Source organism: Haliaeetus albicilla, chromosome 7 (genome assembly GCF_947461875.1).
Source record: "Haliaeetus albicilla chromosome 7, bHalAlb1.1, whole genome shotgun sequence".
In the NCBI taxonomy this organism is placed as follows: domain Eukaryota; kingdom Metazoa; phylum Chordata; class Aves; order Accipitriformes; family Accipitridae; genus Haliaeetus; species Haliaeetus albicilla.
The window spans coordinates 30,913,257-30,933,450 of record NC_091489.1 but is presented as its reverse complement, the minus strand read 5'-3'; the positions used below and the strand labels follow the sequence as shown (position 1 = coordinate 30,933,450).

Below are 20,194 nucleotides of genomic sequence, written 5' to 3'. Positions count from 1 at the left end.
TTCCCAGCCACTGATACCTGATGTAACTCAGTATGTATCCTCCTCTACCTCACCCCTGGGGAGCCTGTTTGTGCCCTTCTCTCCCCTCCAGCTCCCAGACTGAAGAGGTGAAAAAAGGCAGCCATGCCAGCCCCAGGGCTCTGCAGATGATGCATGAACCTGCCAGAGTTGGAGGAGCCCTGCCTGTTGTGCCGTGTCCTCTCTGTTGCAATGCTGGTTGCATGCATCTACCTATGCTATGCATCTTGGTTCTGAGATGCTCTAGGATTATTTCCTGACCAATTTCAAAGCATTTTTTATATCCTTCAAGGCGCAGTTGTGCAATGGCACTTGAGGGGATCCATCAGCATTGGTGTGCAGTTTTACATCCGGGTATAGGGTGATATCCCTACTCATTCCCACATATGTATTGGCTAGATATGGTTTAAAGCAGCAAACGTGGATTAGGGGTTCTTCCATGTGAACTTTTAGGAAGTTTAGCCTACAGACAGTGCTGATGAAGTCTGGAACAATCTGGAAAGACACTCAGGGACATGACTGGCCAGCTGATACATGGTACTTGCTGTTGCTTGCATGGTGTCTCGCTGTTTGTTCATTTATTTTAGCCTCGCTGGTGTTGCTGTATCTTAAGTCATTTATATATCCGAGGCAGGAATTTTCTCCAATATCCATGTGTCCACAGGTACCAAGCATACTGGGATCCTAATCGGAGAATAAGTCATCAATGGTATGCGGAATTCATAAGGTGGGCTTCTGTTGTAAGAAAAGTGATCGGGAGAGCAAGAAGGCTTTTTAACTGTGTACTCCACTACTGGGGCATGCTCTGCAGCTGATTTAAATATTATTACAACCATGACTTTTAACAAAGGAACAGAGTTTGGCTCCAAGTTTTTTCACCTGCTGTTTGACATTGTTGTCTGTCCAGTAAAAATAAGCATAAAGCTAGTAGATGTCTTTGTGTAGATCCTTATTGTTTCACGTCGCATGTAAATTTGCATCTGTCGTGAACTGAAATTATCAAGATCTTGCAACTAGATTGCAAGACCATTTCACAACTATGCTGTAACTAACTGTTCTCTGGGATGAGCAGGAATCCTGTGGAAATCCTCCTGGCCTAGGATATTACAGTTTTCTGGGAATCGGCTCTCATGCTTTCTTGCAACATGTTTGTTGGGTTTTTTTATTGGTAGGTAATCCAGTAGTGCTATTATAAGTGGGGACCCTGTGGCCACTCTAATGACACTAAACGTTCTGACTGGGCCAAAAGTCTAATGGAAGGTTAAATGTTATTGTCCCCATTTCTTGAGTGCATCAGCAGAGATCAACCTTTTTAACCTATCCTGTGTAACAATGGCAGTGCATAGCAGAAAAGTGATTTTCTTCAAATACTGAGAGACTGCTTAGACAGAGCCCTACCCCTCCCTTTTCCCTCTTCTCTGTTGTTAAACCTCGGCTAATTAACTGTATATATTTTACTTCATTTTTGCACCACACTCCTCAGTAATTTCTCTCAGAGCATTTACAAAGGATTTAAATACTTTTATCCTAATTTCAAGAGGTGACTCAGCAAAAACCCAGTGGTGTTAACATGACAATGACAAAGCAAGGAATAAAACTTAGACCCTGGGAACTCAGTGGTGGTTTTCTTACAGTTTTATACTAATTGTAGCCATGTCTTACAAACTTTACTAGCATCTATGTAGAACACCGTGTGTGGTCTGATGGTTACCTTAGAAATTCGCCATCTTCTGACCAATGTACAAAGAGCAACTTTGTTACTTGACCAGTACCCAAGCCTAAAGTGAAGCAGACATATAATCTTAGTGGGACTGCAGTCCCCTGTGCTTAAATACACACAGTTCTTGTACAGTCAGCATAGTAAATTTTTTCCTCCCACTTCCTAGAACGGTAAAAACAGGCAGGGTATTGCTCGTGGTGGTTTTGGTGTTGAAAAGTACACAATTATTGGGTCCTTCCTCCAGTATCCAGGCAGCATAGGCTCTCATATTTTTGAGTACAGATTTAGATGCAGCTAATTGGTAGCATGATAGATACAGATGTAGAAGCCTGAGTAACAGATGGTTTTGAATAAGATGGAGCTCTGAAAGGCACAATTCAACTTTTTTTTTTTTTTTTTTTTTTTTTTACAGGAGAAATACCATGTCCTGTTTACAGATCATCTGTGTGTATTTGGCCAGACTCATCCCTTCTATAAATCATTTGCTCTGAATAGAGTCAGGGCAGGAATTTTACTCAGCCCCTAGTGGCATTTGTTTTGTGAGCTCTGGCTTTTAGACCATGGTTAAAAGAAATCTGAAAGGTCAACTGTTCTCCGAGGTTTTTAAAATTGCTCATTTAAATTCATATTTAAATGTAGTCTCTTTTTTTAAGTGCTGCTTTTTTGTGATCTTAAATGTTAGAGACATTGAAAACTAAAATTAATATAGCATGTCTATTTTATTCATATAAGGGCACAGGTATTTTGTGGGCCTTGAAATAGATAACAAGTGTAAACTTACAGCCCAGGACTAGAGACAGAATTTGCATCATCTGAGTTGTTGTCTAATCAGAGATTCCACTCCTACATAAACCTAACTGGAAAAAAAAAAAAAAAAAAAAAAAGAATAATACACATATGAGATGTTAATTATATCACTTTGTGCCCTGGAAGGTGCTGAGTCTGTTGGGAAGTGTACCTGGCAGAGGTGCTAGCTGAGACACTGGAAGCTGTTAAGGGGAAGAACACTACTCTGGTAAGTTTTCTTATTTTGCCTTTATCACAACAGGGTCAAGATGATCAGTAACTGACTGAGCAGATGGCATGTTTTACATATGTTTGATTTGCTGTGACAGTCAAGGAAATAATTCCCAAATGAAGAATGCTTCTTGGCAGGAGGGGTTTACCAGGTGCAGAGAGCATGCTCTACATTATCTTGTTCCAGTTATCACGGTACCATAGGTGATAGTTATGCAGGGAAGTATTACTGACCATTTTTTCCACCTACTTCTGGCTTGTCCTCATCTTAGTCTTTTCCTTGCAAATATGAACTCCTAGCCATTTATCATGATCAACAAAGTATCCTATCACTATATATTCACAATTAATCTGTAATGGAGCTATCCTTACAGATGCCTTGATAAAGCCTAAAAAATACTGATTCATGCAGAAATGAGGCATTCTTGCCTAGGAAAAACACAAAAAGATGAAACCCAAGAAACCCGAGTTCTGATGGTGAATCTGGTGTAATTGTGAAGCAAAACATTTTGGTGTTTTACTGCTTCTATGTCATTTTAGTCAGTTAACAGGATATTTTCTTGATCAAAACTATGACTGTCTCATTAATTTGAATATGTAAGTAAAAGGCTTCTTTCCAAGGATATAAAAATCAAACCTAGTTAGAGATGGACTGCTTTTTCAGTGGTGCTACTCTATAGTGTATCTTGAAGGTTTTCTACAGATCTTAATGGAAATCTCTTCACACCACTGGGTGGAATGAAATGAGGTGAAATGCAGAAGGAAAGATGCACAGATATTTCTTTTAAATACAATCCAGTTCAGGTCTTTCTTAGGTAGGGACCAAAAGTTTTCCAACACATTGAAGGTATCCCACTTCGCAAATCACTTCAAAGGAGAAAATACATTTCATAGCAATATATAGCAATTTAATACATGTCTAAGACATATTTTCAAAACTGATGCAACATGTTTCCCTGTATATTTTCACAGTGGTTCATTTAACATTTAATCTCCTGCATTCCACATACTCAAGTTGTAGGCTGCTTTTTCCGTATATCACTTACCTTTCATTGCCAAGATGACATAGTAATTTTTTCTAATTAAAACATTTCAAGTATTTTTATTCTCACAGCCTTTCATCCTTACTGTTTTCCAAAATGGATATTGTAATACAGTTTCCTTTAATCTGACTCCACACTAATTTTAATTATTTGGGGAGGAAGGGATTCTATCAAATGCTGCCAGAGATGCTTGTACTTTTATGTTTTGCCACTAAAATCTGAAACATGAGAATTTTGTTCAGCAAAGACAATATATGTGAGTATCTCCACAATCAATAAACTCTTGTCTTAAAAGCAAGGATGTATGTTAGTCCTCCTTAGTAGTTTCACATGTGATTAAAGCCTGACTTGTTTTAAAACTAAATTAATCAACTTTATAAAAGTCCATTTCTTGCTAATTATAATAGCATACCATTTCTCCCATTACTGGCCAAACCAAGTTTGAAGGACAGCTGACTCCAGTAATACCTGTGCATGCATCTGTAGGATAGGGCCAAATATACTGAGTCTAGCTCTAGATGAAATTGCATTTTAATACTAAACCACTTTCCATTTCCTTGCAGGGTTAATGTTGTGTCTATCATGATACCTATATAAGAAGAGATTAAAAAAAAAAAGAAAGAAAAAAAAGTTCTTCTGTTCTAGTCAGCAAAATACTACTTTTTCCAGCCAATGTACTCTTAGCAAGATAAACCATGTAGTTTTAAAGATTACTCTGTTTAAATTTTCAAAACATTTTATTACTGTAAATGGAGTAACGTAGCTCTACGTTGAGTGTAATCAGGAGAAAAAAATTTAATGTTCCTCACTGGGAGATATTTAAGAGGTAATATATCTTTAAGTGTCTCCGCCTCTGAATCCACCCACTTGATAGCTGCGGCAGTTTTGTTGACTCATAGAAGCCGTGGTCATACAATAGCCAGCAATGAGCAGTATTTTTCAGAGATTTTAAGAGCACACCTCCTGCTATGTGTTTTGCGTTCTAGCTTGCTGGGGTTGAAGGTGTATAAAAGAAACAGTTTTAAGTTTCTAAGATATTGCAAAAGATCGTTCCTCCTCTCATCCCGGAAAATCCTGACAGACCAGTTGGATACCTTTCAGGCTTTAACCAAGAACTTTATCTGCTTGTCCCACTGTCTTTCTTACAGTAGAAAGACCTGAGACACCCTTAAGAACTGAGAATCTGACTAATTTAAACAGATGGCTAATCCCAGTGCTGTCTGCAATGGACATCTACATCATCATCATCAGAAACAAAACAACCTCTTAAAAAGTGGAATCTATAAGAAAAATGGAATTACTAAAGGAATGAAGGTAAGGTTTAATTGTTTACCCTAATTGCCTCAATATTGAAAACAAATAGGTAGCTGCAATATTACTTAAGCTAGTTTTACGGCAGCCTTAGTCTCCATTGAACAGGTTGTATGGATTAGGCTTTTGTGTTAAGTTTTATAATCTTGGGACCTGAAGCTGCTTTTTTTCTATCATCTTAAACTGCAGTGAGAGTTGTGAATGTTCATGCAATGTACTGTTGGTGCCAGGGACTAACTAGCCTCTAGTTCATATCAAACACAACAAACATGCACACTGAAATGTAGTAGTTTCCTTCTAAAGCTTAACCAATGGTGGAGTTGACTTTGTGATGTATTAATCACTAGTGGAAAGCTGTTTTATCAACTTAAAGTGTGTGTGGAGTGGTTTTTAAAGTGTGATTTATTACTGTACAAGTATAACCAAAAAAATGCAGGCAGGGGAAGCTGTCTTTAGTTGATGTTTACATTACTGCAAGGTTGGTTTAACTGATGCCTGCACTTTACTGATGCCTGCTCTCCAGCCTTGTACTGCTTAAAATCCAAGTCAGTTTACTTACTATTTTCTCAAGCTGTTCTCTTTGAAACCGGCACTTCCCATTTATGTGAACGTTTTGTGGAACAGTTGGCATGTAGCATCCTAAAGAATGAACCACAAAACCAAAGGTATGCTTTTGCCAAAAGAGCCCAAATCTTAAATGTTGTCTGTCTGTGATACCTGCTCTGACTGGAAACATACTATCTGTCTTGAAGTGTCCTAACTCTGGATCTTGGTGTGATCATTAGTAGAAAGTCATGTAGTGACTAGAAAAAGGCTGGTTTTACAGTGTGGTGTGATGGTGAGAAGTGAATGGAGAAGGTTGCTTTTGGAGCCTGAGAGCTCACCTGACCATCCCTGTTGAAAGCTTTAGATGACGACTGTGGTGAGGGTTCTGGGTTCTGCTGTTTTACAAATGAACTGCTATCATATCTTTCTCTAAATGGGGCTCTCACGCACCTAGGACTCTAATGAAGGCACGCCCAGTGTCATGCTTAATGATTGTCTGGCTTTAGGTGTCTCCCTTGGTATGGGTGTTTCCTAATCATTGGCTTGTGTAGGATGAGGAAAGCAAAAAAGCTTGTGCAGTGATTGAAAAGTCCTTTTTGTGATTTGCTTCCAGAAACCTAATCTAGCATCCTTTTATATATCACATATATCCCCTCATCATTTTATGTATTAGCTATTTGCCCCAGTGATGTCTGAAATCCTTGCTTTCAGCTTGAGTGGCAAATTTCGAGGACTAAGCCTTGCCGTTCAGTTATTGTTAACCTGCTGCAAATGAGCTGTTTTGAAAGCAGTCGGCTCCCAGGAGGGGATTAATTAGGATTTCCTTCTTAATAGGAAAGACATGGCTAAAGAAGTAAAGTACAATATTACTGAGGGTGAGCAAAAAGGAAACAAAGATTAACCTGAAAGGGGTGGCAAAGAAATGAAGGAAATGTTAGTAGATGTACCTGCTAGATTAGTGAAGTTTACAAGCACCGTAGGGTTGGAGGAGGAGGGGTTTTACCCTGCCATGTGATACATGAAAGAAGCACTGAACCACTGGTAAATACCATCCATGGGTGAGGAAGTGGTGAGGAAGTGAAGCATTAGAAAGTTCAGGAGACTTACCAAAGGCAGATTTGGTAAGTCTGGGTCTAGCACTGTGTTCCAAAATACATACCATTTCCCCTCTCTTCCTGCTTCAAACACAGATTGGGAAAGAAGGAAACAATAACAGACAAGAGTCCTGTATGAAGCAGGAATCTCATTCCTGGTAGGAATCTCCCCATTCCTGTCTGGTCTGTTTCCCCACCCCAGCTGCCTCACCCTGTTTGGTACTTATGCTTTATCCTATTTTACAGGAACAGATACTGTTCCTTCCTACCTGATCTGTTTACATGGCTTACTGCTGTAGGTGTGCAACTTCACACAGTCTTCCAGTGTGTTTAAATCTGCACACAAAGTGTGCTTCCCATTTACAGCTGGGTTCTGAGGATCAGGGAGTATGGCAACTGGGTGCACAAGGAAGCCTGTGCAGGAACCAGACCCAGGTTTGTCATGATTCCAGTCATTCTCCTCCTTTCCTCCTCTTTTGCTCTTTCTCCACCTTGCCCTGATTTCCCCCAACACTCTGACACACACCCACACACATGTATATGTACTTTACTGCCCATTCAGTAAATTAATTCACCATTAAACACCTTACATAGGAGGGGAAATATAGTGCTATGATGTTCAGGGAACATGACTGATGATGCTCGTTCTAGCACTTGAGACTTGTGGCAGTTCTGAAACTCCTGGGGTTAGTTACAGCTGTGTTACTTTGCATGGAGGGGAGGAGGGAGACGTGTTCTGGTTTGAGAGAGGCAACTGGTGGTACAGAGGCTGCAGTGAGGGCATGACACAATGAAGGCTTCTAAGCCAGGAATATGTAGCAATAGTTGCACACAATTGACTGACTGGAACATCAGGCTTTGCAGAAATCAGCTCCATAAACCTTTTTTGTCTAGGGAGCCCACAGGAAGCACTGGCTTCAGGAAATGCTGGCTTTGGAAACACTGCTTTTGAAAACACTGGTTCAGGAACAATGTGTTTTGCATCTTATTGATGTAAGAACATTTTGTGTGTCTGTGTGTGCATGACAGAAATAGAGAAGCAATTCTGATACAGCAAAACCCCCAGGTTTCCAAAGAAAGGATTTTGTTTAATGAGTTGGGGAAGGTAATTAGGGATGATCAAATGTGGGGGAGTAGGGAGGCTTTCTTTGCTCCTAGCAATCTGTGGCATACCAAGGATAAGAAAGGAGGTAGCTGAGTGATAAAGAAGCAGTGAAACATCCTACCAGAAGAGAAGCTGTTGCTTTTGGGGAAGAGATATACCACTTTGGGATGGGACTGCTTGTTTGAATAGATTCTGTGATTATTTTAAGTCTGACTCACTCAATTCTAGCTGATAGCACAGACTCCCATGTTGTAATGGACACCAGGCCTAACCACAACCCCACAACCATGCTGCATCTTTGCTTCGTTGGAAGTTGGGCCACAGTAAGACCTAAGCTCTGGGAGGCGGGTCGTGGGCCACGTCTTCCACTTCATTAGTGCTTGTAACACAGGCTTTGTGTTTTGTGCTTTGTGTTCTTCCAGAACCCGTACCTGGACTTGCCTTTATCCAAAGCACAATTCAATAGCTAACTTATTTATGTAGCTGTAGTAGCCAGGGAAAGGTGTTTTCCTAGTGATGCTTTCTTCTGCTGTTATATTGTTGTCGATTGGGTGTCAATTGTAGGGGACATTGGATTTTTAAAACAGTAAATATGTTTGTCCGGTGGAAGCATTTTTTTCCTACAGTACACATGCAACAATTCTACTTCTTTGATAGATCATTCCCTTGGGTGCCTGAGAGAGCTTCCAAGACGGTATGAAGCTATTTGCAAATTCATTTTTTTCTGTTCTGCACTGAAAATGGCAGTAGCTTGCAAGAAACTTGCAGTGAACAAGACTACAGCCTTTTCCAGGGCTTTCAAGCTCCTTTCTGAAAGCAAAAAAGAGCCTGGGATGAGATCGAACCCAATAATATCTGCCCCACTTATTTGATAGCCTGAAAATGTGATAGCCTCCAGCATTTGGGGGCTCTAAAATTTGGAAGATGACTATATTTACCCTCTGTCCTGTGACATCTGTACCTCCTCCTAACTGTTCTTCTCTGCTATTGATTCAATACTCCAGCATCTAGTCTCAGTCCCTTCCATGCTTTTGGCTCCCCTGCTTTTCTTCCTCTCCCTTCTGCACTACAATGTCACTTACTTCCCAGTGAAGATCTTAAAGAAAACATTGATTGTTTAAAAATAGAGTCATGAAAGGTATATGCCATGCAACTGTTCTCACAGGAATCATTTTCTTGTATGTTGTAAATGCCCCCTGTAATTTCTTTGTGCTCTGTCCTCTCACATATATACATAGCACTTACTTCATGTGCTTTTGCAGCAGTTAGTGTAACTGGGACATTTTGGATGCAAACTCAATATAAATGTTAATGAGTGCTGCAGGGAAAAAAAAAGTTAATTCCTACAATTAGAGTCATGCGATAAGGCTTATTAATAAGAGAAGAGAAAGGAGGGAGGGTTAAGGTTGGTCAGACTACAGCCTTTCCAAATGTTTGCAGCCTCAGCTATGCAACCATAATGATCTACCACCAGAATCTTTTTTTTTCTGAAATATCTTCATTTTTTGGTGTTGCTTTGTGTAAAAACAAACTAAAAGGGGACTTTGCTGGCCCCAATTTTTTTTCACCTGCAGCACCTAAGCCTTTTGGGCCTGTTCCATTGTGCACATATTAGTGGGAAGTGCAATCCCCATAAGCCCTCTGGGTTTCATAGCTGTAGTGACAACAGGAAGATATTGAGAATTGGTTTTCAGACTTCTCTACCAATTACTACACCTGTTGCTTCAGCTGCACCACAGATATGACCTCCTCATTCTCAGTTCCTGCCTTCTCTTCTCCTTGGTTTCGAGCCCCAGAAATTTGTTGCTTTGCACCAGCACTCTCAGCTAATAATCACAGGTCTCAGATCCACACCCTCGTTGCTGTCATCTACCTTGCTATGTGATGAGCTCAATGCATTGGAAGCAGGAAATGTTGAAGATGTCTTTCCACAAACTGAGATGTGACCAGTGTGTAGGTACAGGTAACAGGCAAAAACTCTTTTAGCAATGCTTTGAGTGTGTTGCATGAGTCTTTACATGCAAGGCTAGAGATTTTTCACATTGGACAATAAGTAAGTTTCCAGTAGGGCTGGAGTCACTACCCGGTTAACACCTGGAAGTTTAAGCCCTAACAAAAAAAGCATGCATTGATTTGCTTTGGCTTGAAAGACCTAGTATGTCAGGTGTTTAAGGACAACCTCCTCTCAGCACAACAACAGCTTATCATTATACTCTTGAAAGCAAGTAAATGTATCAGGAGACTGGCTTAGCTAACCAGATAACCCATGATGGAGCTCCAGTGCAAAAAAAGTGGTATACAAGAGTAGAAACAGGAATGGGCTATGAAAGAGGAATTTTGAAACATTGCAGTGGCATGTAGGCATGGTGTTAGGAAAGCCAAAGCTCACCTGGAGTTGACATTTGCAAGGGAATCAAGGGAAGCAAGAAGATCTTTCACTGCTATTAGTAGTAAATGAATAAACATGGAGAATGTGGCCCGTTGCTGAATGGGGTGGTTGACTTAGTGACTGCAGACACAGGTGAGGCTGAAGTACTCCATGCTTTATTTGCCTCAGTTTTCACCAACAAAGTCTTCCAAGCCTCTGTGTCATCAAATTACCAGTAGTGGAAGCAGACTGAGTCATGGATCTCTTGAGAAATCTCAACCCATACAAGTGCATAGGACCAGAAGGGAAGCATCCAAGTGTGCTAGCTGATGTCATAGTGGTATCACACACTATGATCTTTGAAAGGTCATGGATATCAAAGGAGTTCCCTGATAACTTAAGAAAAGCAAATGTTCCACCTGTCTTCAAAAGACAGATCTTTTCTAGCAAAGGTTGTTTCTGGGAGCATAGAGAAGAAGGTGATTGGGAATAGCAACCACGGATGTACCAAAGATAAATTATGACTGATTGTCTTCTATGATGAAGTGACTAGATTTGTGAATGAGGGGAGAGTGACGAATGTCACCTACCTTGACTTTAGCAATACTGTCCTCATATGCTACTTGGGACATTACGGTCTCAACAGGTAGACTGCTATATGGGTTAATAACTGGCTGGATCATTGGGCTCAAAGGGTGGTGGTTAATGGTTTATACTTTGCCTGGAGGCTAGAGAGGTTTCATATATGGGGGAAAAAAAAAATCAAGATGCGGATAACAGCACTGGGACATGTTTCTCTGGAGCCTCCATCATGGAGACTTTCAGGACCCATCCGGGCAAAACCCTGAGCACCCTGCTGGGAATTTGGTGTTGACCTGCCTTTGAACACGAGGATGAATCAGAGACTGGATGGGCCCTCAGCTGGTCTAAGTGAGTCTGTGAGCCTTTAGTGTAAGGAGGCAGCATTTCTCTGGTAGGAGTCAGCTGCAGCAATCTAAAAATGGACAGAATTGATGCAGAAACCCAGTAGGGCTTCTGTGGGTAATTACCTGGCAAGCAGCTTATTGTAGCTCAGTAGAGGTAATTAGTAAAAGAAAGCCATGAAGTGGCTAGTCCCATTGCCAGTCTACTTATGTCCCTTCAGCATGAGAATTAATCACCTTTGCAAGCTGTAAGTGGCAGTCTAGCTTTCAGAAACAAGTAAGGTAATACACATTTTCTACCTGCTATGTCAGTGAGGGATGTAGGTGGCTGCCTTCCATTGCAGAAGCAATTTCATTAATATAATGGGCAGAAAGATAAGATAATGGCTGTTTAGGGACTGTCTGAGTCTCTCTGTGAGCTGGCACAAGCAGGGTGCAGGAATAACCACAAAACCACAGATGAAATGCAGAGTAAATTTTTTTTTTTGTTACCTCACCAAGCAGGGGATCCCCAAAGCAGCACCCAGGAAGAGGCACACAAGCAGGGATGCAGGCACCGGGGAGCTTGGTTCTGCTAGACGATCGCTGAACCTGCTGTTTTCACCTGTATTTCAGGGATTTGCGCAGACGTAGTTTACCACTGTGCTTTGATCTTTCCCACAGCAGGGCAGGAATCTCAAGCATGTTCGATAGGGTACCTCCAAGTATATCACAGGCCTGTGTTATTGAAACACAGATGTTCTACTTGTCCAACACACTAGGCTAAACAATAATTAGTATGGTGTATGTGTTTTTCTACACCTCAGCTGCAGGTCACTTGAGCGTGTTTATAATCCTCCTTGCCAATCTTCCGTTATTTTACCACACTCCACCCCCTCACTCAAGGGACCACTTTCGCTGGGGCTGGCAAAGCTGGAGGTGTCCATTTGGGCTTGTGGGGTGTAGGGCAGGGTAGTTTACAGAGGCATACAGAAAAAGGAATAAACATATTTCTACAATAATGCTTTGAATCAGGTGTTCCACTCATCCTGTCAGAGGATTAAACCACTCAGCCAGCCAGGCACCACCAGTAGATTGTTTTATTTGATGCATTAAGTCCTGGAGATGTTGAATGGTGTCTTCTATGCTGGCTGATTCATGAGTTCTGTTGAAGCAACATATGCCTTCAAAATCAGGGTAGTGTTTATGGTGTCAAAGAAGGAGATAGTCCACCGCCAATTGACTGTATAATGTTCTTTGGCGTATAGCTGTTACCTACTTGGAAAAAATAACAATGAGGAACGTTAATATCAAAAGCACTTAGCATAGCATAATACTGTAATACAGCTACTGGGGTTGGCATGCCAACTGAACACATTGTCAAAAGATCTGCAGCCATTAATCCTCTTTCAATACAAAGGGCAGATGAGTTAGTTACAGTACAAGCCAAACAGATCCAAGTAGTTACATGTTCATCTCAGAAATGTGTCCAGGGCATGTGCCTGTAGTACGAGACTACAAAACATAACAAGCCAACCTTTGATAAGGGAAGAAAACAGGAGTGTCATCTATTTGTAGTAATACATATGCTGTTGCTCCAGCTCCTTCAGCTAATATCACTCCAGGTTTGATAACCTGTTGTGGGGTAATTGCCAACACAGATTGAAGAGTTATGGGCTTGCACTTTTTCAGATTGAACTTCAATTCAATGTTAGGTTTGCAACATCAAGAACACTGTTCCAATGCTATCTCCACTAGATAAGGCACAGGCATTTGTCAAAGATACCTGAAATACAAGAACTCAAGAATCTGATATCAATAGAGGATGTAAAATAAGAGGAGAAGTTGGGGTACAGAACCTATGGCATTCTCAGGGGTTATTATATGAATCTTCACATCTAGACTAATAGGTCACAGGCCCACCATGCAATCCATTGGTGTAAATTATTCCATTTCCCCTGTAGTTAATATTTTGAGAGAGATACCATCTGGAAGAATTTCAATCCTCACCATGTTTTGTACTGGAGGTGTTGTAATATGATCATAGGGTGTTTGATTATGAATATTTTGCCTATTTAACAAAAAGACTGCTTTAGGAAGTTGCGAACTCCAGTGTTGTAAAGTTTTAGTACTGGTTAGCTTGTTTAATTGTTCTTTCAACATCCCATTCATTCTTTCAATCAATTAGCTTGGGGATGGTAGGCAACGTGGAATATCCAATCTGTCCCTAGCTCTTGAGCCTAATCTTGGACATTACGTCCAGTAAAGTGTGTTCCTTGGTTACTTTGTATTTAGTGAGGAGGTCTGTATTGATGAATGAGTTGTTCTAATGCTTCAGTTGTGCTATGTTGATTAGCATATTTGGTGGGTTTAGGAAAAAATGGTCCTGACTCTGTATCCACAGCAGTGAATATATATCGCCACCCCTCAACAGGGGCAGGGGACCCATGTAATCAACCTGCCAGGTATTCAAGGCCCACTGACCCTGTTTTATCTTTCCCCATGGCCTACATAATGACCTTAAATATAGCTGCATACAAATAGTACAATTATGTGCACATACTTAATAAATACGTAATGGCTATCAAAAAGAAAGCATTAGCAAGATCTATCACCACCTTCCAGGGTGGTAAATTTTTGCTGATTTTTTCTATAAGAGTAACCATGTCTGGTACCATAACTGCAAGTGGTGGAGGGGGGGGGGACGGACTTTATTCAATTCTCTATAATCTACAGTCATTCTCCAAGTGCTGTCTCATTTTTGAAGATGCCAAATAGGATTATTAAAAGCAGTCATGGTTTCCTTAATGATTCCCACTAGCTGAAGTGTCTGAATGGTTTGAGTAATTTCCTCCTTCCCCCCACCCCGAACATGATATTGTTTTACAGTTACCACTTTGGCAGGCACAGGCAGCACAACAGGATCCAGCTTTGGGAATCCACCACACAAGACAATTACAGATCAAATAGCAAATCCCTTTTGCAAAGTCCCAAAGCAGAAGCAACTATTTAAAGTTTCAACCGTTCATCCTGCCAACACATCAATACCCAAGATATATTCTTTAACTGAGGCAACACCATTAACATTAACACTGTTGTTGTAAATGGAGTGGCATTTCCTATTATTAAGGTAACTTTAGCTCAGAGGGCAGGGGTCAGATTTGCCACCAGTCACAGATCTTGATGTGGCTGCTTTATTATCAATATTACTATGTAATAGAGTAACCTCAGCTCCAGTATCTACCAGAGCTAACACATGTAAAATCCCCCAAGACCACCACTTTATAGTTAAAGTAACATAAGGGTGTCAGTCCCCCTCATGATAAAAGGCTACAGTGGCAGCAGTTTTCAGGGACCTGCCAAACCTTCATTTCTGCTGTTTTGGTATTTGCCGGGTAGTGCCTTGCCTTGAGGTGACAGGCAGGGGTGGAGGGTGGGCACAGAGTTGGTGGTGGGGCCAGGGGCAGTTGGCTGGTTTGCATAGGCACTAACTTTTGCCGTTGGCGAAACATTTCTGATGTTGTAATCCCATTTATTTCTGATCATGGGACACTGGCTTGTACACGATCATTCCACAACTGTTTCCTCATCACCTGTGATGTAACTCCTTTTGGTTTTGCCAGTTTTCCTTTATTAACCACCCACACAGGTGGTCCCAAAGTTACAGCCCCAATTTCCCTCAAGGTATTTGTGAGGGCACCTACATTACCCATAGCATTTGTGACTGCTGGTATAATCAAGTGTTGTAGTGAGGCGGGCGCTCTTCTCAAAAGCTGCATTTTGATACTTCTCATTACTGCTACCCTGTCTGGATTGAATCCCATAATCAATGCATGAGCCATTGCTGTTATCAAAATGTTCCCAGGTACATCCTAGTAAGATTATAAGCAGTACAGCAAGCACCAAAAGCAACAAGCAGCCACTAATGAGCACTAGACTCTAACATACAGTAAGGCAAGCAAGGCCCATGGCAAGCACAGAAGCCTGCCAATTAACAGCTAAACAGCAATAACAACTATAAATTTCATCTAGCACATTCTAATCAAATCTATCGTTATCTTGAACTCTTCATGGCCCACGTCAGGCACCAAAAAGGACTCTCGTGGTTTAACCCTGGCCTGTAACTAAGCACCACACAACCACTCGCTCACTCCCCCGCTCCATTTATTAGCAATATGTGCTATCAACTGTTCTACAGTATCTTGCAGCCCATGGCACTGCTTTGCTTCAGTAATAATTACTTCTTGTGTGATCGTCTTTGCATGTTGTAAAGTGCCGACTTCCTTTTCCAATTTTCTCATTTTACTCTGTAATACAACAACTTCACAGTCAAGACCTCTAAGACCGGTAACTAATAACCATCCCAATCTCCCCATTAACTTACGAGAAGAATCCGAATCCCACTTTTCATGGCAATCCATGCATACCTGTTTCAATTGTCTGGGGGGTAACAACCACCCCACCATCTATTTCAGGTCGTGCTTCTGGCGGAGCCCATGTAGACAGGAAAGTGGCCATGAGGGTCCACCACTCAGTACTGGGCCATCCTGGAATACAGGGAGTCACCATCGTAGCCTCTCCAGTCCCCAACTTTTTTGCCAGCTATGGCATGGCTGTTCCTGGATCCTCTTGACTACGCCAAATGGGTAAGCCAGCACAGGCAGGATGCAGGAACAACCACAAAACCACAGATGAAATGCAGAGTAAATTTTTTTTTTGTTACCTCACCAAGCAGGGGATCCCCAAAGCAGCACCCAGGAAGAGGCACACAAGCAGGGATGCAGGCACCGGGGAGCTTGGTTCTGCTAGACGATCGCTGAACCTGCTGTTTTCACCTGTATTTCAGGGATTTGCGCAGACGTAGTTTACCACTGTGCTTTGATCTTTCCCACAGCAGGGCAGGAATCTCAAGCATGTTCGATAGGGTACCTCCAAGTATATCACAGGCCTGTGTTATTGAAACACAGATGTTCTACTTGTCCAACGCACTAGGCTAAACAATAATTAGTATGGTGTATGTGTTTTTCTACACCTCAGCTGCAGGTCACTTGAGCGTGTTTAAAATCCTCCTTGCCAATCTTCCCTTATTTTCCCACAGTCTCTATAAAACCTGAATTTTCGCCAAAGTAATGGTTAACATCATGCTGCCTTTCACAGCTTGCTGTTGCACGTGTGCAGTAGTGATTCAAATCCTGTTTTATACGGTACTAAACAATCATAAAGATCCCTTAATTTATCATGATATGCAGGTCTGTTTCTGCCGCCAACAGACATATGAACACTCTCATGGATTATTATTTTTTAATTTCTTTTTAAAGAAAATTAACTTCTGTTGTGGCTAGGACTGTGGCATTAACCAGCAAAACAGGAAATTAAATTTCCTTACAATGACCAGTGGCTTCAGCCAGAGAATTCCTGCCATTCCTGGCAGCTAATTTTTCCACAGAAAACACTTTTAGAAAGCAACCAAGCCAGAAGTTTTGTGAGACTATTGTCTGAGAGAGTTTTCATTATGGGATGGATGTTGAATTGGGAAGAAAAATGTCATTTAAGGAGAAGAGCAGGCAGCAGGAACCAGCAGTATTGTGTGCCAAACTGAAGAGGAGCTGGACTGTTTTGCACTTTAGGATGTATTGATTCAGCCAGATACCTAGAGCATTCAGTGAAATACCTTTAGTATAAAACTGCAAGGTGAAGAGCTGACTTCCCAGGACAGACACCATCTATGTGCACCCATGTCTTCAGCACAAAGTAATGTTTAACCTGTTTGGTCCAGGCGACTTTCTCCCTCCTGAAGTATTTTGAAATTCTGGGAGAACATCCAGTGTAACACAGCAAAGCCTTGTCAGTTCTGATCATCTCAGTCTTTGGAAATTACTCAGCTGTATCCTTTCCTTCATTTGCTTGGCCAAACACAGGCTTTGCTATGTGCTCTGGCATTTCCCCCGCTGCCTAAAAATCTGCTTTTCCCCCTCAGCCTACCAAGAAGTGAGGATTTATTCACTTAGCAACAGGAAAGACAAATCTGTGGTGAGGACCTGAGACTCGTAGCCACTTAAGCTGACATCATGCTGCACTCTGCTTCCTCTAGTAACTTCAATTTGAGTTTCTGCTTCCCTGTCGCTGCTGATGATTCATGTGGTCTGAAGAGCTGCCATATATCCCTTTCTGTGACTCACATATAGCTATCTGAGACTTCAATCTGGCTAATTTTCTCACAGTCGCAAAGCTGTCAGCCTACACGTGGAATCACAGCAGCCATTTGTATGTTCTTGAGTTTCTTGGGGCTATTCTGTAAGAAAGTGCCTCAGTCCGTCCCTGTATTCCAATTTCCTGTCCATTCCTTGTGCCTCCACAAACCTTTGTGTTTGTCTTCTGAAAGGAACATTTCTCTTTCTGTAGTCCCCAGGTTGCACTTCCTGAAGGTGAAGGTAGCTGCAATCAGGCATTTGTGCACACTATTGTAGGGGAGATCTGTAAAGATCACCCAAGCCACTGCCTGAAGAGGGTAGGATACAGCTGTTTTCACCCAGTCCTAGCAGCCATGTGTCAGTGACTAACGATTTAGACAGGAACCTTGGAGGCCAGGGAATATAACTTGAGAAATAATTTTAAGACCACCTATGCTTGTCACATTGTACCTCATTGTAAGCTGTTCCCTGAAAGAATCCCAGCCCTGTGATCTGATCAAATATATCTCCTACTTGGGCCACCTGCTGATCAACCTCAAAGTTTCAGGTGCTATACAAACACCAACACCAAACAACAAAACAATTCAAAATTGTTGAGCTTTTGTTGAAGGCATTTCATGGTCTAAGAAAGCATTTGAAAATTCAATATAATTTCCCAGCTTTTTAAGATCATATTCATGTAAGTTCATGAGTTTGAGCTTTTGAACTTCCAGCAATCTATTGACTGCAGATATGCTCAAAGGGAACGTTTTATTTTGGCACAAAAATATGTGTCTGCATGTCTCTTTATGTTGTATCTTCTTTATATAAGGCATTGCTTTCCTGTGCAATTTTGTCCTTGCATCATTGTTATACAAACAAGCTTTTTTGTTTGCATATGTGGGTGGCAAGATTGTTTGAGAGTTTCTAGCAGGTACCAGGGTGTGTTAATCCCGTAGGAGGAAATCTTCTTGGTTTTTTGTTGTTTTGTTTTGATCACAGAGGAAGCAAACCCTGTTCAAACTGTTTTCATGCAATCTCCACCCCTTTTACTCTCTTCTAATTACAATTATCCTTCACCTATGGACCATCATCCTTGGGGTTTTTTTTCACTTCTTTAAGGTTATAAAAGAACCAATAGTGAGATTTTTATAAGCCTTTTAAGTATTGGGTTGGTGCACCTGTCGGTGAATATATAAGGGGTGTTACCAAGAAGATTCTGCTTTGTGTGTGTGTGTACAGTCCAGTCTCATCCCAGGTTCAGAAATATGAAATTACTTTATCAAATAATCTAGGAAGAATCCCACATGGGTGGAACTTGTCTATTAGTAATTTTTGGCTTTCAGTACATGTCTTAACAGTGTGTCTTCAAGTTGAACTCAGAACCTTTGTTTCTAAAATCTAATTCTTACCCATAACCAAGCAGGAACAAGTACAGATTCCAAAACAAAAAAAATGAGCATTTACTAAAATCTACATCTTTTAAAGAAAAAAGTTAATATTTTTGTTTTTCATTCTGTGACAAGTATGCTGCTGATATATGATAAGTGTAATTGCTTGTTCTTAAAATCTACACATGGTTTCAGGGGATAGAAAGCTTATCAAGTCTGTAATCTAACTTTATTTTCATATGTATATTAATGGAACTGGTATGTTGACGTGCAGTATGTGAAATGTCGGATACACTGTGTGCATTAATAAGACTTGACAAAATAATTATGAGTAAGTTTGCGTTCGGAGACAGGAGACGTGCTCTGGGAACTGAATAAAATTTGGTTTCACTTTGGGTTAAAACTTTTGTCCCAGGAGAGGCGTAATTTATTGCATCCCTGAAAAGGAATTAATTGGCCTCCTCACATCTCTTGCTCACCAGTGAAAGCTAATGAAATAAAATCCAGCAAAAGATGACTGTCTTTAACCAGAGATGTACAGGATCAAGAAGGGCTGCAAGGAGGCTGTCCTTTTTTCATATGTCTATTGTAAGGATGGATAGCTGAGCAGGCTGGCCCCAAAATCCTGGCCCTTGGGCATTGGTGGTCAGTGTAGAAACCTTGCAGAGGACTTGTTGTTACAGCAGCAGTTTTCAGCATAAAGTAATGTCTACAAGATCCTTCCATATCTCTCCATGTATAATGTCTTCCCAAGCACACAGGTTCCCCTGTCCATTTCCAGCAAGCTTTTCTCTGCACTTCGTTATCGTCTTGGCTCTTCCTAGATTTCTGTTGTGACAGAAGAAATGTCTTCTCTTTATTGTCTTACTATGTAAAGGAAGTCCTGTCATCACCTGTTTGATTTGGTAAAGAAATCACTGTGGCTTTTGCATTAGAGAGCATCTCTGGAGGTTATGCAAGAGTGAAAGTCAACACTCTCTGCTAGTAATGAACAAGACGGCGTTACCAAGCGTGACAAATCAAAAATGGAGCTCTGTCAGCTTCCATCTCAACCCCAACCCAAAGTATCAATTAATTGATGCTTTTGAAAACATTGGCATGAGCTTCTTTATGCTTTCAGCACAGCATAATTAAATCAAGCAAATCAGAAGGTAAAAATCAGCTTTGCCCATCAATATGTGGAAAATACTTTAAAATTTGCAGAGATAAGGTACTATTAGTATTTTTTTATATCTGTGATTCAGTATAACTGAAGACCTTTTGAAAATTTGTCTCATGGGCTGAGAATTACATGGGTTTATGTAAGTGAAGTGAAGCATGTTTTTATTGGATTTTGTCAGTATTATTATCAGAGACTTTGGCTTTTTTGACTCTGTCAGTATACCTGATGAGAAACAAAGCATTGTAATCCTGTGATTTTGTTTTAAAGATGTTAACATTTACAGGAAACAAAATTTCATTCAATGACAAGTTATTCAGGTTCTTAAAACATCAGGTAGGCATGCTTAT

The 20,194-nt window shown here is 40.9% G+C and overlaps 1 protein-coding gene across 3 annotated transcripts in view; it reads left to right on the top strand.

Annotated features, from left to right (window-relative positions):
* Positions 1–2,644: 2,644 nt before the first annotated feature.
* The window catches only part of SPTLC3 (serine palmitoyltransferase long chain base subunit 3), a 90,520-nt gene continuing 72,970 nt past the window's right edge, over positions 2,645–20,194 (top strand). The window contains exons 1-2 of one of the 3 annotated variants that reach the window (XM_069787563.1): positions 2,645–2,753; positions 4,947–5,112. In XM_069787563.1, the coding sequence (XP_069643664.1) occupies positions 4,999–5,112 (114 nt within the window). In that variant the 5' untranslated portion in view covers positions 2,645–2,753; positions 4,947–4,998. Of the gene's footprint in view, positions 2,754–4,613; positions 5,113–20,194 lie in introns of those variants that run through there. The other 2 variants (XM_069787564.1, XM_069787562.1) reach the window with 2 other exon arrangements.